The 23417-nt window shown below is 42.0% G+C and overlaps 1 protein-coding gene across 8 annotated transcripts in view; it reads right to left on the bottom strand.

Annotated features, from left to right (window-relative positions):
* The window catches only part of lrba (LPS responsive beige-like anchor protein), a 188695-nt gene that overhangs the window by 121150 nt on the left and 44128 nt on the right, over positions 1-23417 (bottom strand). For 6 of the 8 annotated variants that reach the window (XM_034897460.1, XM_034897488.1, XM_034897509.1 and 3 more), the window contains exons 20-30: positions 23259-23382; positions 22943-23135; positions 13811-15157; positions 13523-13701; positions 12722-12875; positions 11625-11805; positions 9286-9416; positions 8450-8557; positions 8185-8326; positions 7422-7779; positions 70-221 (exon numbers count right to left, since the gene is read on the bottom strand). In XM_034897460.1, the coding sequence (XP_034753351.1) occupies positions 70-221; positions 7422-7779; positions 8185-8326; positions 8450-8557; positions 9286-9416; positions 11625-11805; positions 12722-12875; positions 13523-13701; positions 13811-15157; positions 22943-23135; positions 23259-23382 (3069 nt within the window). The remainder of the gene's footprint in view (positions 1-69; positions 222-7421; positions 7780-8184; positions 8327-8449; positions 8558-9285; positions 9417-11624; positions 11806-12721; positions 12876-13522; positions 13702-13810; positions 15158-22942; positions 23136-23258; positions 23383-23417) is intronic. The other 2 variants (XM_034897480.1, XM_034897470.1) reach the window with 2 other exon arrangements.

Here is a 23417-nt window from a genome sequence, read left to right as displayed (position 1 = left end):
GGTTTATCTACCCTCACAGAAACACTGCCTTTTTAATCATTGAGAGAGTGTGTGTGTGTGTGTGCTCATTACCTGCAAAGTCTGCAGAGGTGCTCTGGGGGGCGTCGCCAGAAGATACCACGGCAACACTTTCGATAGGTGTCCCACCAGACACAGACGCAGCAGCGGAAGTGCCTGGAGAAGGTGCCATGCCAGCTTTCTTGGGTGCAACGACAACACTTCTGTAGAGAGACGAGGCAAAATACATCTCATTGTCACCTTTACAGATCTATTGTAAGAAACTGCTAACCGCACCAATTCACAGCAAACCTCAGAAGACTTTAATGTAACCAATACTGCTGGAATAACACAGACTAAGTCATCAATTCGTTAGACTGGAGGAGTAATTACAGGGCCCTTTTACGGGGACAAAGTATTTTAAGATGGCCCTATTCATCCCTGTACAAACCAAGCATTTACCTGCAGCAGTCTAAAACAATTGTTTACTTGCCCGCACTGTACCTAATATAAAACTGCAGCCAACGGTGAAGAAAAATGCATTTCATGTTGCTTATTGACACAGTCTTAAAGTGTAGTGCATGGGCTAACAACTGAAGCCCACTTTGGATCTATGTTTCCAACTTTTAAGTCATAAAACATTTTGCAGTTGAAAGCAATTCTTCTAAAGAGCGTAGGAAGTTCTTGTTTGACAATTTTCACGATCAGTGCCAACATGGTAGCTGGGTTATGGTCTGCGTACCAACAAAAACACCTTCCTCTAAAGGAATATTCTTTAACAAAACCGTATTTTTTTCTTTTGACACAATATCCCAAACTTCTAAAGGCATCCGTGTTTAGTGTTATCTTGATGTAAGTAGCCGTACAAAATCTTGGCCTGGAAAAGAATCTGTCCAAACGACGCCATGTTTCCTAATTTTACAATCTAAAGCAAAAAAAATGTTTGATTAAAGTCAATAAGAAAGAAAATCCTGAGAATCTGACGATTCTGTTTGATTCCCGCTTTCGATGCTCGAGTATTATAAGCAATTAATTCTACACACATTTCCACTGGTATTCAAAAAGTAGTAAAGGTCCCATGGAATGAAAATATCACTTTTAGGTTTTTAACGTTAAAATGCGTTCCCTCAGCCTGCCTATGGTCCCCCAGTCGCTAGAAATGGCAATAGGTGTAAACCGAGCCCTGGGTGTCCTGCTCTGTCTTTGAGAAGATGAAAGCTCAGATGGGCCAATCGTGAATCTTGCCCCTTATGACCTTATAAAGGACAAGGTTACCTACCCTTCCTCTGCTTTGCCAGCCCAGAGAATTTGGCCCGCCCATTAGAGAGAGACATCGTGGCTTTCAAACGAGCAAAGTGGCAATTGGTCAAGGTTACACCCCCCACAAAGCTACAGACTCAGAAATGGCACACACTAAGGAAAGCTCATTGTGGGACTGGCTCTAGTGACTGTAATTCTGCACCAAGGCTGAATTTTGGAAAAGAGACTTCAGATATGGTATTTGGGGACCATTAAGGTCTATATAAAAGAGACTTATTATTAGTACTTATATACAGTATTAGGGGACCACTAAGGTTTATATAAAACAGACTTATTGTTATTATTATTATTAGAACTTACAGTATATACATATTAGGGGACCACTAAAGTCTATATAAAAGCATCCAAAGAGCACAATGTCAAGGGACCTTTAAGGTTTCATACCAGGTTTAGATTAAGTTTTACATTCACTAATACTTAAATTACTAAAAACAACTTCTATATCTCTTGAGCACAAATCCCTGATCATTGACAGCTAGCTTACATTTCTAAACACAGTTATCTATGCAATGATAATGCTGGTTCTTTAAGAGGCCCTCTGGTAAAGTAACAGGAAGCGTTTCACGTAGTGATGTGATACAACTGAGTCGAGTTCAATTCCCGTCCAGGGAACAGCAGATGGGAGGAGAGCAGCATGCAGATAAGCTGTCAGTTTAGACCAGGGCTCTGACAGACCAATGGCCATATCAAAGAGAGTCTGGCCGCGCTTATCAGTGCTGACACAGGGGAAGCTGGGTCTAATCACCGGCTACTGCTCCCTCTCAGAAACACAAACCAATGCAGGCTCACCCAGACATGCAAGCATACATCAATTGCAGAAAATCTGAATATGGGAAGAAAAGAATGGCAGTATACAGACAAAAAGAGGCCAACATGCATTCCTGCACGTTCCCAGAGTCAAGTGTGTATGCAAGCTTTAATTGCACACACACACACACACACACACACACACACACACACACACACACACACACACACACACACACACACACACACACACACACACACACACACACACACACACACACACACACACACACACACACACACACACACACACACACACACACACACACACACACACACACACACACACACTTGAGTCGGGCTCTCTGTGGTGCAGACAGATAACTGGCTGCCGTATCGAAGGCTGTTCTCAGTTGATTTAAGGCAGGTGATCAGATCTATTAAAAGTTACTGTGAATGTTAAACCCAGACAGCTGACCTTTGCTTCGAGTACTCTATGACTTAAGAATAACAGAGCTCCATATGGATCGCAGTGGACAGTTGTGTTTAAAATACAAACACACTGAAAAAGTCCAGAGTGATTCATAAAAATTGAAGTAGTGATTGGACAGAATGAAATCAGTATTGATAGCCCTGAAGGATGGAGATAAAAGTTTCTAGTAACTTTTTCTCTGTTCTGATAGTGAGTGGGCTGCATAGGGGTATCAGGGGAACAAGGCTGGCACTGACGTGAAGCACCCCAGGTGTCAACAGCAGGGGAGGGAGGGAGACATCGGCCCCCTGGTGTGTGGCGGTTGGGAGGGTGTGTGCGGGTGTGTGCGAATGTGTCCAAAAGTATTTGAATATATGCATAATGAGAATACAAATAAATGCATGACTGCACAAGTGTGTGCGAGTCTGCCAGTGAAAATGTCTGCGTATGTGTTTGGCCTTCCATCTGTTCCCCAGCAAAGGCCCGGTGAATTATTCAGCAGGTCATTAGCCACACTTATCATGAGTGGGCCGCCCCAGTCGATTAATCAGCCGTCAGCGGCCCCACTCAACCCACAACAGGAGCCATGGGCAGAGAGTGTGTGTGTGTGGAGGCTGAATTATTTAAAGGCTTTAACCTACAATGGATAAGTGCACAGAACACACACTGTTATTCCAGTAATCTCTGCTATTTCAGGTAAAACAAGTGCAAGAATGAGTAACACAGTGTCAGTGCTGTGTCTGTGTGATTGTATAAATACCATTCTCTAGTGTTAATAGAGCCAACTTATGTGAGGGAGAGGAGTATACACCCCAGCAGAGCTTTGACCCGCCCTTTCACCCTCGTTTCATGCAACCCTGTGCATGTCAATGTTCAAAATGTTATCCGTTGACGTACACACTGACACATTTGCATGTGCACGCTACTTTTAAATCAACTCTGATTAAGTTCACAGCATATCAAGCTGTGATTGGATGATGATGGCTTGTGTGGGAGGGGTATTAACTCAATGACATCAGTGATTAATGATTGGAGCAACTGGGACCTAAAGGGCCTACAGATCATGGAAATAGCAGAATCTCAATGTTTTTAATGTGTGTTTGTGAGTGTGTGAGTACAAGGACAAGGAGTATGCATGCATGGTGTTTCCATCAGAAATGCATTGGTTGGATGTTATTTTTTCAGAACAAACTTTTTGGTGGAAAGTTATATTTTGTTAACCACCTTGTCCATTTTGTGGATATGTATGTACATACTAATATGTATGTGCAGTAAATCTGTACATGCAGATACCATAAGTGCTTATCTTGTAACCTAGAGAGGCATCTTGGGAGGCATTGTGCCATCGGCCTTTATGTGAATTCTGTGTGTTTATGTGTTAGTGTTGTTGGAGAATAAATCCCTTTAAAAAAAGATATGCAGGGTAATACTACAATAATACAATACTGTACAGTATATGAGAAAGAGCCAGCCTGATATATTACCAGAGCTAATATTGCCTTGATTTTTGTAGGGAGATAGAGTAAGGCAGTATGATGAATGTTTTATAGGTTGCATTCTAAATGTGCTTTAAGCCTTATTTTTCTTCATTAAAGTTTAAAATACATTTGCTGTATACGGTTTAATATGTAGTTTGATTATGTCTTAGGCTTCCAGTGGGATTTACAGTTGAAAAAGATTATCTTAAAATTTACCATTATGGTAATATTTATTGTTGTACTTTGAAGTTTTCTGTGTTCAAAGTTTTTAATAATTTTGAGGGATTATGGCCAAAAATGTTTGTGTTTGCATAAATACGTATCGGCTGTAGGCATGGGCAAGTCATAATTCCCCAGGTATACAACGGTTTAAAAAAGTGAAGTTTTTAAAACCACTGACATTTTCAATCATACTGGTCCTAAGGTATGAGCTGTTTTTAATGAGTGGTCAAGGAGAGCCAACACAGTTTAGAAATCCCTCTCCCTGTTCATGTGCAGTGTGTTTAAAAATAAAATACATTGTGTTCAATGAAAAAAAAAACATTAAAAAAAAAAAGTAATACATTTTGTATTATTACAATTTCTAATTGCAACACCGCTATACTGGGAAACCGGGATATTTTTGCTGAAGGTTATCATACCGTCAGAATCTTATGCCGGCCCATGCTTAATATGCTGATGTCTACTGTAGCTATTGAAGTTTTTCCCCATTCTTCTTAAATGCCGATATGTTAAACAGTATCAGTCATAAAAAATAACATATTAAGGTAGACTTTAACATGAGTCTCAAAAAGTAAAAGTAATGAAGTAACTTAAAGGAAACCTATAAAGTCCGCTGTCGGCTTGCCACAATCTTAATAACCCATTAAAAAAAACTCTTTTTGTAACAGCAGGTTACAAACGAATGGATTACTTTGATGCAGAATAACTAGTAAGCATGATACAGGTGTATCACAGAAGGTTTTTGGAACTCATGTGAACCCCCGTGTGGAACACTTACTTTGCAGAAGCTCCTTTTTTTGACGTGTGATTTAGAAATTGAAAAGGGAGCAGCATCTGTCCTCTTTCAATTGTGTTTGTGTCCGTCTTCCTAAGCAGTACATTTACAACACTTCAGCATCAACACAACTCATCTGTACATCAACTCTCACATGCACGCGAAGTCTGCTGCCAGGAATGCAAACAACTGCACCATGTATATCCCAATGTCTAACACTCACATATTCTGCAGAACCATGCAGTCTAAATCATCAGCTTGTACAATGACACTGTTTAGTTCTGGTTAGTGTCAGCAAATATTTGCAGACTGGCTGTCATAACAGGGGCATGGCTGAGAAATGAATGAGAGAAATACAGCAGGTCTCCACTAGTAAATAAATCAGTAGGATACTTCACCCCTTTGACTGACCCCCCCCGCCCCGGTTTTTATCTGGGAGATCCCAGCTTCGTTCATACATCGGTCTCATAAATCCAGCTCTCTGGGTAAGGGGGAAGTTGCCATGTTCTGGCTGGAGATGTCGGTGCCGAATATCAGCTCTGGCTTGTACTGGTGTCACTGGGAGGCTTACTGGTTAGTGGGAGATGCCGAGCGGTGATAGAGTCATTACAGCAAGATAATAAACACAGAGCATGTCTACATTTGTGTTAGGTAGAATTGTTAAGGGCAAGGGATAGAGACAGCAGGCTGATAAAGAGTGGTAACATCAGGAGATAAGAGAATAAATATAGGCAAAAAGCCAGTGAATGATCGATATGGATAGCAGGTTAGTTTTGACGAAGAGACATCAAAACAATTTGGCACCTCGGCAGTGAGGCCTGAGACTGGGGGAACATCAGGAATCTGGGCAGATGAAAGGCAAACTGGAAATTGTCATAGCAAATTCGACATTTACTAGACTCAACAACCAAATGGGAAAAAAAGCTAGATTAGAAAGGATAAGGCAAGTGCTAGTCTGTATTTTGTCGTCAACATTTCACAAAAAGACCGTAAACAAGAATGAAATTACCTACTATATAATTGTAATGCATTATTATAACACATAATATGTCTAGTAAGTCTCTGTAGGAACCAATGAGTTTGGAGCTGAAAGACAGAGAGTTGGGAAGTTGGAAATGACTGAAAAAAATGTTAGTTTTAGTGTTTCTCCATGAGATGTGTTAACAATATCAAAAATATAGAATATTGCCAGCTTTATGCTTTTACTGATAAAATAATTATTAGTTACAGCCCTGCAATGTATCCATGTGTGCACACCCTCAGACAGGCTTTTATTTCCTTTTGAAAGGGGAGCTGGGGTGAAGTTTGCTAAATGTGCCTGGGCTGTATACCTTGCATGAAGAGGCTCCCATAGGCAACGAGCAAGCTGTTAGTCTATGTTCTCCAGCTCTCCTGACGTCCACTCTTCCTACTGAGTGTGCGCAGCGGACAGGAGCCAGTCTAATCCCCCTGATATGAGGAGCGCCCTGAGACCTGACAAAGCATTCCTCAGATAAAGACACGCGATCACAGAGATGCCCTGGAATTCCCACAGTTGGGGGTAGGCAGACTGTGTTTTTGTGAGAGAGAGAGAAAGAGAGAAACAGAAACGGAGAAATGTTTTCCACAGTACATGAGAACCTTGACTTGACATCACCCCCATGGAGACTTCTTTCTCCCCCTTCTCCCATCCCGCTCTCTCAGTCAGTCTCTCCCCCCACCCCTGCCGTTTGTGAAAGTCTGTCTCAGAATCAACGCTCCAAATGCAAACCAGACCGGGGACCATCTTCTCTCACCTGGGCCCGTCTGTGGCTTCAGTACCAGGCTCTGCTTTTGAAGCCTTACTCCTGACTGTTTACCCCTGCACCTCCAGGGGTAAAGCAAATTATACCGCTTTTATGCCAGGAAAAGGGGGATACTGCTTCAAATGTTAGACAGGGAGAGACGAGCAGCAGGAGAGATGAAAAGGAAAACTGTTAAAGATCAGTGACACAGTGAAAAGAAACAGCTTCCTGCTAGCTTCGTCTTTTCATCCCAGACATGACTCCTGTTTTCCTTAAGACAGGTTCTTTGTAAGGAGGTTTGCTTGGGATGAGGACTAACGTCGACAGCTCAAAGACAGAACAATGGGAGTAAGGGGGAAAGAGTTGGAGACTAAAATTCCCCCTGGTTCAAAAGGGTTTCTGTTACAGCGTGTTTTTCCGAGATCCACCTCCTCTGAGGATACCAAGCTGCGATGTCTTCAAGGTCTGACATTCAAAAGTCCCCTGCAGGTATGCTGGGATAAATGGTATGAAACTGTCAACTGTGAAGCTTGAGAATCACAAGCGTATTTGGCCGTCAGGTCTGAACCGCAGGACAAAGAAAAATATGATTTTCTATGAATAGTATGGTAGTATTTGTGTATGTCAAGCCATTTTTTGAACCTCACCTATCAAAGGAGCGGAACTGCAGGGATGATTGTCTGGCTGCATCGCCCACACACCCAAGGAATGACGGTGGCAGCAGACTTGGGTCCACCATGATATCGTCGGCTGGAGCGCTCACAAGGCTGCGCAGAATGTCCTTCACATTCTTGCCCTTTGAATCCGCGGGCAGAGAAGGTCTGACTTCAGAAGACAGTGTGGACAGGGCCTCAGAGACGGCGTCTGGACCGTGAGTCACCCCAGAGGACGACAGGTCTGCCTCACTTGCGGCGGTTGAGGTGTGGTCGTCGCCGATGCCGGAGTCGTACCGCCGCAGAGAAACCCCATTTTCCACTTCTAGTCCACCAGAAAGGGCACCGCTGTCTAAGGAGACACAAGTTACAAAGAAGAAATGTGAGCAGTAAAGCCATGCCATATAAGAGAATATTTACTGTGGTACCTTGAAGTTGGGACTCCCACAATGGGTCACAAGATGAAAAATTTACACACCCACAAAAACCTTTTCATAATTATTTGCCTTTTTTTCTTATTCTTTAGCCAGTTATCTGCTTTTTTCTTATTCTATAGTTAAAAACTGAGTAGCGCAATACTGCATAGATTCGACAGCCTCTCACAATTATTCAAATACAGAATTTAAGAAGGAATCGTTAAGTCCTGTACATAAAGCTTTGTATTTAGGGGTCAAAAGCAGAGAAAGCAAGAGTTTGCAGTAATATCTTCCTTTGCAGACACATATTTCTTTTTTTTGTTTTTGGAGCTGCTCTATACCTGTGCTCCTGGCAGACTGCGATCTTTGAGGGTGTTTCTTGTCAGTGTGGGGCTCCAGGATGTCTCGGTACTTAGACACCATGAGGACTGAGATGAAGTAGACAACAGCAAGCGCCAGAAACTGAGCCTGCTTACTGTCCTCCTGAAACAAACAAAATACACTAAACAATCTGTTTCTTCAAAGCAGTGATAGCCATTTTAAATGCCGCTGTTATGCACACGGTGTGCCTGTACGTTGCACGAATTAGTTTTCTGTACAACTCACGATATCTCTGAAGACGACAGCCCTGAGGCGGTTAATGTCCATGTCCTGAAGAAGCCGGTCCAGGTCTCTGACTGGGGACATCCCACCTGTCACTGCATCAACAGGACTCTGCATGCATGACAATTAAACCAGTAGCACATTAAAATCATTCACATCATTCTCTCCAAGCGGAACACCAGCAGCACATGCACCAATCAGGATGATTATTAATCCATGTGCACTCCATGGAGTAGGGTAAGGTTTCACAGCTTAGAGAAGCTATCCCTCCTGGGATCATGTCCTTAACATAATGGCTTTCTATAGAGCCACTGCATTATAAATGAGCTTTAACACCAGGTTCAGGGAAGAACAACATGACTTTACTGGAAGTCACTGTATCAAATCAAAAGACCAATGACAAAAGGTCTTGTCTAGTGTCAAATATAGCAACCAGTGTGGTAATATAATAAGACATGATCTAATGCAATAGCACTAGGTTGTTGTTGGTGAGCGAAACAAAGGGCAAAGCTCCTGGTTTATTATTGAGTATGGGAAAAGGGCAAAAGGAAAACAGTTATTTTCAAGTGGGGGCATAAAACCTCAGTATGAGAGTGGATTTATAATGGATTTCTTTGTATTTCAAGTGAAATGATTTTACAAATATAAAAAAAAGCTTAGGATGTGTTGAAAATGTGCAAGGTTGCAAAGTTTCTTACATTGGTTCCCTGCTTTATTCACAAAATGATTTTAAAACTGACACACAAAAGACAACTGAGGAGTCAAGTTCAGTACTACAAGGGCTTTAAACAGAAGCGGGGAACGATACCAGCAGTGAGGAGATCATTTGGATTACTTGCCTGCGCGGCTGCAGACATGACTCCTCCAAGCCCGGTACTGGGCATGGCTGTGCCTCGTGCTGAGGCTTCTGCGCCATGCTTAACTTGGGCTTGTTGACACTCCAGACAGTTTCTCACTGCCATAGCACACACTGGGAAAGGAAGGAGAAATACGTATTAAGTGACATCATATAAATAAAATCATTTCAAAAGGAACACGTAAAAGCATTATGCTGAAGTCTAAAGGCATGGCACCCAAGCAAATGCACATAGAATTAAGAGAAAATCTCTGCTTATGAACTGAAAAAGAAAAAGAAAAAACAGGAGCTGCTGAGAAAGACAAAAAACAAAGGAGAAAAAGTGGGGCCATGACAAGGTCAGTGCTCTGGCCAACTCTGGCAGCATCGCTCACTCTTCCCTGCTCCACCTCTCCTCCCAGGGTCACAGTGCAAGGGTGTGCTCTTGAATCACACCCACTGTGTCCCATAACAAATGACACTGCTAGGTTGTGCACATGCTGAGTAGGCAGCAAAGATACGTCCTTTGTCGCAAAAACAAAAACAAATCTTGTGGTCCGACAACTTTATGTGGGTTCAAAACTGGCACGCTTACCATTTGTAATCTAACGTGCCACTTGTCTGTTGGAGCCCCTCCCAACCCCCACCGTTCTGTACTTGACAACTGACAAATGTTAATTCATCACATTTCAAACATTCACATTTAGATTATGAAGGAGGGAATTATTCTGTCTGGAAATATGCTCGCTTTTTCCATTAGGACTACGGTTTCATACGACCATTTATAAAAAAAAAAAAAAAAAGGGGAGGGAGTGGTGGAGATGCTAAAACCTTGTTACAGTCTTCCAAAATCAGATTAGGTGCCAGCAATGGGGAACGCATACCTCATCAAATATTCATTTCATAACGGCTGCTTTTCTAAAACTGGACCTGTAGTACGCTGGCATCATTTCCCCCCCTCCCCTCCAAAAAACTGCAGCAACAATGGTTGGACAATGTCTGAGAGGAGAAGTGCTCTTTGTATAACAAGTTTGCATTTTGAAAGCGATTTTGTTTGCCTTTTACTGCAATGAGCATCTAAAAGCAAAAAATGATACCTTGATATGCACCATTACATCTATGGAGCAAAGCATGAAGAAATTATTTAAATCATTTTATTTATTTAAATCAATGTAGAAAGCAAGCTTGTGTGTGTGTGTGTGTGTGTGTGTGTGTGTGTGTGTGTGTGTGTGTGTGTGTGTGTGTGTGTGTGTGTTGAAAAGGTGCACCACATAAAATGAATAATGGAAGAATTTCAATATCTTTTATTCAGCTAGAGTGTGGCTCGGCTTCTGATGCTGTCAGAAGAAACTGTAATAGCCGGGAACCGAAGGCAGAAATAGGCCTCGGGCGATACTGCAGTACAGTACAACCAAGGCCATTATGTAGAACTCACTATATCATGATAGCAGCCATTTTAGAGTGTTGCCATGCAGTGGGGTTATAATAACAAGATAAGAGAGTGCTGATACGAGCAGCGTGAAAGAGCCGAGGGAATGAGAGCAGCGGCTGGAGATGGAGAGGAAGACGGAGAGGGAGAAGGGAGGGTCAAAAAGGCTACAGGGAGCCATGACTGAGGCTAATACGAGGGGCTACTGCCGGCTGATATGAGGTGGATCGATGAACAGGGGAGGACAGACGGCTCAGTAAAAGGAGAAAATAAAAAATGAAAATTCAAAAGAGTGGAGGCAGATTTAGTACAAACCCCAACTCCATTGAAGTTGGGACGTTGTGTAAAATGTAAATAAAAACAGAATACAATGATTTGGCCATTCTTTTCTACCTATATCTTCATTTGACTACACTACATAGACACAATATTTAATGTTTAATCTAATGAACTTTGTTTTCGGTAAAAATATTCAAAATGAATGCCTGCAACACATTCCAAAAAAAGCTGGGAGAGGGGCAAACGAAAGACTGGGAAAGTTGAGCAATACTCCAAAAAACACATTCCACAGGTGAAGAGGTTAATTGGTCATGATTGGGTGTAAAAGGAGCATCCAGGAAAGACTCAGTCATTAACAATCAAGGAAGGGGCGAGATTCAATTGAATGTAGGTTGCAAAGGATTGCAAGTCATTTTATTCTGTTTTTATTTACAATTACGTATACCAACTTCATTGGAATTGGGGTTTGTAGAAAGACAGCTAAACACAGAAACAGCGGGATTCACAAAAAGTAAACAGACAAAAGGTTAAAAATCGGATTATTACGTTAGGGAATAATGAGTCTATTTAAATAAAAGAGACAGTTTAAGTGATGGGCAAAAGGATCAACACAAAAAAAAAATCAGTGTGCGTACCGAGGCGAAGGCACTGTCGCAGGATGCCTCCTGAAGACATGTTTTTCTCAGCTTCTATCTCAGTGAAGTTGAGCGAGCTGGCGAAGATGAGGACATCCACGAGGTTGATGAGGCGCTGTAGGAAGGTGACGGAAGCCTCCACCGCCAAGCCTTGGGATGATTCAATGTTCTCCAGTTCATGCTGATGGTAGAGAGAGGGAAATTCAAAAAGAAATAAAAAGATGAGTAAGAGTAGAAGTAAAAAACAAAAAAACTTTCTTATTTTTGTAATTTTCTTTTTTTTTTATTCAGAAAAGATTAAGCGCAGGTGGATTTTAAAAGATAACTATCTAATACAATTTCTAGTCACTATGTGGGTTTGTATAAATAATACAAATATATAGAACGAAGAGAAACATTTTTTTATTTTATCTCAAATGAAAAAAAAAACTAAAAACGTTAAAGATTTTGCTTGTAAGAAAACGTAACAGGTCATTCTTGACCTATAATAGAAAAAAAACTAAATTTAAGATTCATTTACTGAAAAAAAGGATGTTACATTTAAAATAATGTAACAGTTACTTGTGAAACGACTTGCCATATAAAAAATTCTCAAAAACATGGACATTAAACAAGACTCAAAACATTGGAACAGAGCTACAAATGAAGCAAATAAGGGTAGGAAAATAATACATCAAAATAATGCTGCAATAAATGCAATGGATGTAAGGAGTATATGTGACAGCTTTACTGATCACACATCCTGACATTTAAACATTTAAAACTGGAATTTGTTACATCCAGTTTTAAATTTGATTACAGACCAAACAACTGACTGAAATTGAATTAAAATGGAATTGAACTTCAACCTGTCATTGACAGAGGAAAAGAAATCATGTAAGAGAGCGGCAGTCACTGAGCTCAGACAACACAAAAACAAACTAACAATGTTAGGAGGCAGCTAACTGGGGTCTAATGGGATTGGGAGAGGTCAATGTGGATGGATAACTTCTTGCGATTAACTATATATATGGTTAAGTGCCACATACACACAACACACACACACACGCACACACACACACACACACACACACACACACACACACACACGCACTTACAGAGGAAGAGGTGGCAGCAGAGAGCAGAGGTAAAATGCCTCCGCAGGACATGATGAGGTTGTCCACCACCTGGGAGATGAGGTGAATACTGTTGTGGACAAACACGACGTTCTCACTGCTGTTCACAAAGTCCAAAACTGTTTTTGTGGAGTGACTAGAGGAAGAGGCAGAGGACAAAAAGGACGCTTTGTTACAAACAAACAAAAAGAAAAGTAAAACACAACAAGCAGAATTGATAGGCGTGTGGTATTTTGACTAACTTTAATTGAGAGCATGTTTTATTGATCTCTAAGTAACAGTGGCTTGCCTACAGATCCGAATGTTCTTAGTTGTTATTAACTGCTAATATTTTAGGATAAAAATATCTTACATACCCTATCTTTGCAAAAACATTCCCTGTGCTTTGGTCTACATCTCATCAAGTGTCCTCAATGGGGCATGAATTCCAAAGGTTCCCCAGGGACTCAATTCTTAGTTTAATGTAATCTGAAGTACTGCATCGTGCAAAGATTGTGGCTTCTATGACTATTTTTGATTCCTATTCTGATATCTATTTTTTCCTTTAAATCCATAAATATGCAAAGAAAAAAATCCATCACTTTGAAGCATGGCAAATAATAAAGTTTATCAGTGATTTGTGAAGGACTCTTTCAGGCACCACTTGATTAGGAGAAGGCTTGTGAGAAATCTTCTGTCTCCTCCTCAGAGGCACAACAAGCCAATAAATCTCTATTCCAGTAATCAATTAACAAAATAACTGTAAGCGTTAGGAAAGTCAGAGTCAGCGGCTTGTTAACCTACCTCCTCCACATCTGGACATCTGTCTCAATAGAGAAGAGCAGGTCAGCGAGGAGGCGTTGGTGCATGTGGGACCAGCGGAACTCTGGGATGCGAAACATTGTGGAACGAGGGGCCGGAGTGCTGCCCTCTCTCTGCTGACCTGAAGACCCTCCTGCTGCTGCCGCCGGCTGGCTTGTTTCCTGCAGCGAGACAGTGTTCACATGTAGGTTTAGAACTGAAACCTAAATTGATGAAATCTATATAACGACATTTAATGAAAAATCAAAAGAAGAGAAAACATATGCATACTGTTGAAGAGGTCTCCTTTAACTCAAGTCTCTCTGTGTCTGAGGCCACATTGGACACATCCAGTCGGGCAATTTTGATCTCTTTGGTCTTGCTGACGGAGTCGGCACTCTTCTGGGTGTCAGAGGTGGAGGCGGCTGTGGGACCGGCCAAGGTTTCCTCTTCAGTGGTGCCAGTGGTCTCTAACGGCTGGCTAGGTGAGTCGGATGCTGCCGCAGCCTCCTGGGCTGCAGGGGGCGGTGTGGTGTCGGAGTGCTGCTGGTCTGCAGCAGCAGTGTTAGTTAGGGATGAAGAGTGCTCATCTTCAACTTTTTCTTTGGGTGGTTCTGCCACACGGTGTTCTGGTGTTTCAGCTGGAGGGGTCGGACTCCCCAAACCAGACGCCCCTTTCTCTTCAGTTTCACTCTCTTCCGTTTTTTCTTGTATCCCAACCTTCTGCTTCTCATCCTTTTCTTCCAGATCCTCTTTCTTGCCTTCGCCATCTTCATGTGTATCTGCCTCCTTTTTTCCGACTTCCTCCACTTCCTCTCCGGCAGTAGCTGATGCATAGGAGGACTCCTCTAGGCTATCATCAGCATCGCTCGGGTGGATCTGGTCACTGACGGAGGACATGTCAACCAGGTCTTCATTGAAGACGGAGGCTCCACCCAGCACACTGTTCTCTAAGAAGGCCGCAGCCTCGGGGGATGCTGGGACAGTACTGCCATCTTGCTTTAAAGCCACTGCCAGTTCCGGATCTGCTTCATTCAAAGAGTCTTCTGGAAGGACGTTTAATGATTCAGCTGTGATAGGTTCAGATTGGGCATCATCTCTTACAGATGTTGTAGCAGAGTCTCTAACCTCTTCCACTTCTTTTGTGTCATCTGTTTCAGGCTGGTTGCTAAGTGACATATGTAGATCATCAGTGGTCTTGACAGTGGAGGTCTGTTCACTCGGTTTCTCTTCATCAGTTTTTTGGATCACAGTAGCTTCAGCCTCTTTTCCATCATCCCTGGAGTCCTCCTTGGAAGACGCCTGAACCAACTTCTGCTCTTCTTCTGCCCTGGCCAGAATGTTAGAGACGGTGATGGATCCGTGTCCCCTTCCATCGGCAGCCTCCGGTGTGCCGGGAGTGACGGTGGAACTAGATGCTGAGTCAGGGGACTTCTGTGACAGCTTGTCCACTGTGAGCTCGATGACAGTGGAAGGGGCTGTCTCCTCTGCAGGCGGCCCGTTACGAGATTCCCTAGCTTCCGAGCTATGGCTGGCGCCAGAGATGGTCTGGATTGTGTTCAGAGAGCCTGCAGACCCCTGACGCTGGTACTGACGGAACATTCGGGACAGATTCTCTTTATGCTGCTCAAAGGTTACCTGCGAACACAAACGGGTATATGGTCAATTGTATGAAACACTTCCAGTCTTGGCACCAATCTACGTAATTGGTTGTTTCTTTAATCAAAAGATTATTTAGATGTATTACAACTTGGGTTTTGCAGTTTTGGTCATCATTTCAATCAATGATGATGCCATTTTACTTACTAAAGTAATTGTTAAGACCTGACATTGCTACAATGAAGTCTAACGGGGCAAGAAACGAGTCCTAAGACGATCAAACAAGTTGTAAACAAGACTGCTTCTAGACGTATTATACTACTTTATTTGGAGTTAAAAAAACTTAAAATGAGTGCACACAACAACTTAGCACAGTAGGATCAAGTGGAACCAGGAAGTTGGTCTGAACTGTGATGGATGCTAAAATAAAAAGGGACTTCCTCACACGCTTGGCTAAGCTTGGGTTTTGTTTAAACCCTTAACGATAGTCTAACCCCTTGTGTTTCTTCCCCCATTAAAACATGACACGCCTCGGGATCCCCCAGTCAGAGCTGGGTAATGTGGTTCGGGAAAGGGAAGTTTGGGGTCCCCTGCTGGAACTGCTGCCCCCGCGACCCGACACCAGATATGCAGATGAAGATGGATGGATATAAAAAATAAGCTCTAAACCAGAAAGTTCATTTAGGTGTACTTTCTGTAATACTATGCTTTTGTTTGAGAATGCAGAAAAGGCATCATAGAATGTTGTACTGATAGGACATTTCAACAGTAAAATAAAAAACATCACCACCATGTTAGGTAATGATACATGTCCCACACCTATTAAACAATTCACTTTCAGCAGTAACTATGATGTACCAGTAGTTTTACATAAAAGTCCCAAAAATGCCCTCATCTATTTTCCCATCAATTAAACCTCCCTCCCTCTAGCTCATATCCATTGGTTTACACTTTCAGCCTATTAACTTAATTATCTCTGTGTGTGTCACTCCATGCCCCAACATCCTGTTTCATCTTAACACATCACATTGTAAAAGCTAGATATTATCAAAAGGCCCTTTAGTTGTTAGCTTGTTACTGCATCTAACCACTGGGACCGTTTGTGGCTCACTGTGCCATATTTAAAACTTTTCCTCTCTTTCTCTCATGCGCCGCTGCCCACGGCATATTAACCTCTATCAGTCTTCCTACATCTGATATGGGAAGACTAGACTGCTAGTCTATAACGACATTGGTCTGCAGTGGCATTTGAGGAAGAGCCCATCCATGTAAGCAGTCATAGATTAGCAGTAGATACTATTAGTGTGTGTCTGCTAGCTGTGCTGAGTGCGTGTCCAGAATCGGCAAATTCTCCCACGCCTAATTTAAGACCCTGCATTAATCACTGGGCTTGGAGGACAGAAAGTCAAAGATGGGTTGGTGGTGGAGGGGGGGATGGAACTAGACCCACTTTGCTGCTTTTTCACCTGAGGCTGTTTAGACAGACAGGAGAGAGAGAGAGAGAGAGAGAGAGAGAGAGAGAGAGAGAGAGAGAGAGAGAGAGAGAGAGAGATCAAACGAAAGAAAAAAATAAGAAATTTCAAAAGGAGGAAGAGGACGTGAGGGAGTCATTGAGAGTAGAATAAAGGAAAAGGGAGAGAAAGAAGCTGATTATTTGTAATTAATTAGGCGTTATTGTTCTAAATTAGCCTGCTACATGGGTGCTCATTAATCTTCTGTAGTGGAAGCAGTGATTGGTAATCCATAGCGGTTTTCAGAGAGCACAGCCTGTTCCAAATGCGCCAGTAGTCAGGCTCTTTCTCTCTTCCTCCCTCTTTCCCAGTGATCACACAGCAAGACCTTCTACCCCATTAGTTTGAGCTTAATTTGACATTTAGCATTTTTTTTGCAATTAAAAGGCTGCATTCAGGGTGGATCTCTATGGAAATTATGCGGGAAAGCGGTACAGAGCATAACGTCATAGGTTAAGGATGCAGTCTGTACATTAAGATGATGCATGTTGGCCTTAAATACGGCTCTGTAACAGATCCAGTTACCATTAGACAGAGGTAGTATAGGTCTCTGTGGTTTTTAAAAGAGCGCTAAGCCTTGCTACAATATAGAGAAACTGCCTTGGGTGGCTAGGACATCAGCCCTGAACTAATCTAATTTTATCCTACTCCATGACTCGGCTGGGCCCCAGTGGGGTATGGGAAAATGTTACGGTAATGTACAAAAACATGGTGGGCTTTTCTAACGTGACAAGTAACAAAGTATTAACTGGGCACAGCATGGCCGGATCATACAAAATGCTTTGGCAGGGGGACAAACTCATGTACAAGATGACATTGCAAAAATGTACCATAAAAGGTTTCTGTAGTTTCCCTTCCCACAGGACTATTGAAAAATTAAGTATCTCACAAACAAAAATCTTTAAAAAAAACTATTTCCTACAGTTAAACAAGACCTGCGATCACATTTTCAAAACTATCTATACATAATCTAGACCCTCAATTGTGCTTGCTGTGTAGCTGATCTGGAATAAAAAAAGAGCCCAACCGCCCCCCACAACCTGTTCAGGGTGGCAAAGCACTGATCTTGGGAGACCCCCACAGTAGGAGCCTGGGAGTCCCTTTTAGATAAATAGATAGAGAGCGACCACAAAACAAAGGGGAAATGGGGAGGGCAGCATGGCTCTAATCCGATTAACTAAATGCAATCCCTCCTCCAAAATCAATGTCATCTGCTACTGTGGTGCTGGCTGGGTGGTTTTCCCTCTTGTTCACAATATCTTCTTTTCTAGGTCGTAAAAAGATTTTTCTTCTTAGTTTTTTTTCCCATCTGATTCGGTGATATGCATACAGTCTTTATCTGTAATTTCTATCACAACCATGGGAAGACAAGCTTGCACAAAAGGCCCTTCAGGATACATTAAAATAAAACAGTTTTAGCCATGCAGTCAAAATCAAGGGGTCTACATCAGTTGCTTGTAGGGTGTTTCACTCTTTAATGTTTATTTGAGAATTAGAAGATTAAAGATTAAATACATGGATAGTAGTACTGGCAATTGGCTCTCTGGATAGTAATAGCCATGCATCAAGCAACATTTGATGCATGGCTATTATCTAGGCAATGTTCTCATACTCGTACTTCCTTTGTCCAATTGTCAATGTATCTAACTAAAACTCTTTGCCAAGAACCACAGCTTGTGTGTAATGTCTTTGGAGGGCAAAATCACCATAGTCAAACTATTCTGCATTTCCCCATAAACAGAAAAAGAAGGATTAACTACAATTAAACTATATTCTGTTACTACATTACCAGCTCATTATGTCTATTATATCTCGTCAAAGATCTGTTGGCTCATTTTTGCTCATATTTATCTTTGTGCTAAAACATCTGACAGGTATAATGAAGTCAGCTGACAGTGGGAGTCTGAAGGACGAAAGGACCTTCCCGCCCCGATCTCTCTCTTTTTGAGTTCTCCCTGTTCTCAAACTGATTTGTGTGCAGAGATGGACGTGGGGCACCTTGGGTGGGTGTGTGTGCTGAGAGTGGGAGGGCTGTCGTGTCAGCGTGCCCACCTGCAGGAACATCTGTCTATTCACAGAGACGCCTATGCCAAAATAATTAACTTGCTAATGACTGACATATAAAGGAAACACACATACACACTAGGTAACCCAATGCACACATCATAACCTGGTTGTTAGTGCCTCTTGCTAATCTCTGCTTTGACAGTAGACAATAAATAAGGCCTGTGGATGATCAGTAAACCATCTCAAATCAAGGAAACTGAAGAACTGCGTGAGCTCAATTTGAAGTTGGACAGTGACAAAGCAATCTGAGCCAATCATACTCCACTAAACTACAGTTCTCAGCATGGCTAATAGCTACATTTTTACACCTACAGATTGGTATGAACGAACAAAAACTAAAAAGATCCCCAAAAAATATGTGGTCCATATGGTCATTCTGTTCAGGTGATAGGCTACACCCGACAAGAAGAATAAGTCAAACTTAAAATCTTAAAAGTACAGCTGCAAATAAGGAGTTGAATGTATATTTCCAATGATATGAGAAAAAAACTAAATTATAGTAGTAAACTTTAGTCGTTTATCCAGATAAAATGTAATGTATGTATGAGATACAAAACATAATGAGTTAATAGAAAAAGCAGTACAAAGACTTCTAGTCATGGACAAAATGTCAACTAGAAAGAGGTGGAAACACACATATCTCTATACATGCCAAACTGACAACTTCAGCCTAGAAGAAACAAGGCAAACTAATTCATAAAGTCTTTGTAGAGGAGAAGTGTGCAAATATGTATTTTTGAATGCATGCGTGCACGTATCAAGGAGGCTCCCAGTGGACTGGTTGTATTTATGAGGCCTTGTTTCTCTGATTGTTCAGATGAATATTCAATGGGCTTGGAAAGAAGAGCCCAAGAGAAAACGAGGGCAAAGAGAAAATGTGCCTGGTAACTCGCATGCACACAACACACACACACACACACACAACACACAGACACAGACACGCACACACACACACACACACACACAAAGCCCTGCAGCAGTGGGAGGAGAGAGCAACAGTGACAAACAGCTTTGGTGCTACAAAGGTGGCAGGAAATCTATCAAACGGGACAATAAAATTGCAATTGAGTTTCTTTAGCTTTTTTTTATAGCAGATGCATGCATCTTGGTGGCTAGCACCCGCTGCAACTATCCCGAGTCACAGGCGTGGTCCATGCACTGCGCGTGCATTTGTGTATCTCACATCTTAGAACTGCAATGGTTTATTCACACGCACACGCACACGCACACGCACACGCGCACGTGTGAAATTCAGTTTGACGAGACCTGGGCATTGTAACTAAAGCCAAGAAGAAACAGCATTAATCTTCTGCAATTAAAGCAAAAAAAAAAAAGGCAATTACAGCCTGTCGTGTACAAAGAACTATAAACAATTTCTGCACTACATCCAACTACACTTTGCTAAGCTGAAAAGTGAGACTCCAACACACTACATACGCTATATGAACAGATAAAACCAGATCAAAATAAATCCTGCACGGATAAAATGTACATAATAGTAGATACCTCTGAAATATGTTATATTTACACTACTATTAAATACATTATATTATATATATTATATTACAATATTTATTTCCTGTATGTGTTATATTTAAGAATAGTTAATGTTGATATTTAATGAAATATATATACAGTTAGGTATGCAGACCTCTGTTGTTGTACAGTAAAGACACACAGTGCCTCGCAAAATGATTCAGCCCCTTTGTAGCGGCAGCTTTTGCCGCGATTACAGCTGTAAGTTGCTTGGGGTATGTCTCCATCAGTTTTGCACATCAAGAGACTGACGTTTTTTGGCCATTCCTCCTTGCAAAACAGCTCGAGCTCAGTGAGGTTAGATGGAGAGTTTGTGAACAGCAGTTTTCAGTTCTTTCCACAGATTCTTGATTGGATTCAGGTCTGGACTTTGACTTGGCCATTCTAACACCTGGATGTGTTTATTAGTGAATTAATTCATTGTAGATTTTGCTTTATTTTTGGATCATTGTCTTGTTGGAAGACAAATCTCCGTCCCAGTCTCAGGCCTTTTGCAGACTCCATTAGGTTTTCTTCCAGAATGGTCTGTTATTTGGCTACATCCATCTTCCCCTCAATTTTAACCATCTTCCCTGTCCCTGCTGAAGAAAAGCAGGCCCAAACCATGATGCTGCCAGCAACATGTTTGACAGTGGGGAATGTGTGTTCAGGGTGATGAGCTGTGTTGCTTTTACGCCAAACATAACGTTTTGCATTGTTGCCAAAAAGTTCGATTTTTGGTTTCATCTGACCAGAGCACCTTCTTCCACATGTTTGGTGTGTCTCCCAGGTGGTTTGTGGCAAACTTTAAACCAGACTTTTTATGGATATCTTTAAGAAATGGCTTTCTTCTTGTCACTCTTCCATGAAGGCCAGATTTGTGCAGTGTACGACTGATTGTTGTCCTATGGTAAGACTCTCCCACCTCAGCTGTAGTTCTCTGCAGTTCATCCAGAGTGATCATGGGCCTCTTGGCTGCATCTCTGATCAGTCTTCTCCTTGTCTGAGCTGAGATTTTAGAGGGAAGGCCGGGTCTTGGTAGATTTGCAGTGGTCTGATACTCCTTCCATTTCAATATTATTGCTTGCACAGTGCTCCTTGGGATGTTTAAAGCATAAGAAATCTTTTGTATCCAAATCCGGCTTTAAACTTCTTCACAACAGTATCTTGGACCTGCCTGGTGTGTTCCTTGTTCTTCATGATTCTCTCTGTGCTTTTAACGACCTCAGACTATCACAGAGCAGGTGCATTTATACGGAGACTTGATTGCACAAAGGTGAATTCTATTTATCATCAAAAGTCATTTGAGTCAGATTCTTCTGGAGTTTTTGCTGCACTGAAAGTTAAGGGGCTGAATAATTTTGCTCGCCCAATTTTCCCATTTTTTATTTGTTAAAAAAGTTTGAAATATCCAATACATTTTGTTCCGCTTCATAACTGTGTCCCACTTGTTGTTGATTCTTCACAAAATATTACAGTTTTATATCTTTATGTTTCAAGACTGAAATGTGGCAAAAGGTTGACATTTTCAAGGGGGCCAAATACTTTCGCAAGGCACTGTGTGTTGAATTGTCACTGTCCTATAATGAGCCCTCATCTTTGTGACCCTCATCAGATATTATCCTTGAAGACCTTCATTTCTACATGTTGTATTTTTACTGCAGGTTAGTTCTACAGTGTTGAGAAGTGTGGCGAGACATGACGGTTCAGAGCATCCAGCAAACAGCACACACCATCCTGCTAACTGCTGCCTTCATTTGGAGCATCTCCCAGGCAGGTAGTCTGTCTCTGCCCCCTACTGGACGACAAGACTCACAGCAGCAGACGCTGCAGTGGAGAGTCTCATATCACAAGTACTTCTTTAACTCGGCCTTCAATCTGCAAGGCTTACAAAAAAAAAAAAAAAAAAAACAGACCACAATCTGACACCAACCTCAATTACTTCACTGCTTTGAAACCGAGGAGCGTAATATGATATCAACAGTTAATTTCTGAAGCAGTATTCTGAATTCAGCTTTTGGAAATTAGAAGTGCCACAAGTTTATTTTTGTCTGTGGAACGTGAAAGAGAGAGACTCTCAGTATAAATGAAGAGTGGAAGGGCTGATCAACTCTTTCCCATTGGTTTGTAATGCAACCAGCTTTTTAAATGATATTCCATGTATGGCTTCCATAGCTTAATCTGATGGGCACTGAGAGGTATGGTTCAATTACTATGCTAGTCTACACTGTGAGTTAGAGGGTTAGACGATAAAGCTCCCTAATTTCTTTTTTGATGAATTGCATTATGTCAGACAAACATACAGGTGACAGAGCTAATGGCTTTGACTGGATACTGCTTTCCGTTTGGCTGGAATCAAACTGAGGAGGGCGGCTACGGTTACAGTAATGTGGTAAATGCTTAGGTTGATAGTAGTAAAGCAAGGTCGGGGTGTGTGTGTGTGTGTGTGTGTAAATGTAAATGTGCTGTATTTATATAGCGCTTGCACACACACACACACACACACACGCACGTGTGTGTGTGTGTGTGTGTGTGTGTGTTCACTACATAGAGATAAAGAGTGTGCGAGTTAGAACAAAGAAAAAACAGAACACAAAAAAACTGTAAAAATATGAGATAAGATTCACAGAAAGATACACAAAGCTGTGTCTGACCTGTGTGTGTGTGTGTGTGTGTGTGTGTGTGTGTGTGTGTGTGTGTGTGTGTGTGTGTGTATAATGACTGCTCTGACCTTGGAGTGGGTGATGGACAGGGTGTCCACCCAGACGCGCCAGCCGCCCCACTCATATTTGATGGCGTGGTAGAGCAGGATGCGGAAGATGGCGTATACCATCTCTGTGATTTTCTGCTCCTCGCTGTTTTGCGGGTTGATGAAGCACAGAGAGAGCATCCACTCCTGCCACACCGAGCACTGCAGCAGGCACCTAAAACAAACAAAAATAAACACGGAATATGTAGTGCTGAATGTGAATCCCGCTGGCTTGTTATCACTGTGTGGACTGCTGTGTGATGGAGTTCTCTATCTTGTGAAGTGGTTGAATTCTTACCTGCGGTTCTCTCGGCTGTTATTGAACAGTTTGATCATGTCTGACAGAAAGACCTTGCGCACCTCCATGCTCTCGGGGGATGGGGGAGAACTCTTCAGCAGAGCAGCTATTACCTTCAGAATTTCTAGGAAGATTAACAGAAAAATATCCATTCTGTTT

Source organism: Etheostoma cragini, chromosome 2, assembly GCF_013103735.1.
Source record: "Etheostoma cragini isolate CJK2018 chromosome 2, CSU_Ecrag_1.0, whole genome shotgun sequence".
Lineage (NCBI taxonomy): Eukaryota > Metazoa > Chordata > Actinopteri > Perciformes > Percidae > Etheostoma > Etheostoma cragini.
This window is presented reverse-complemented; position numbering and strand designations above follow the sequence as displayed.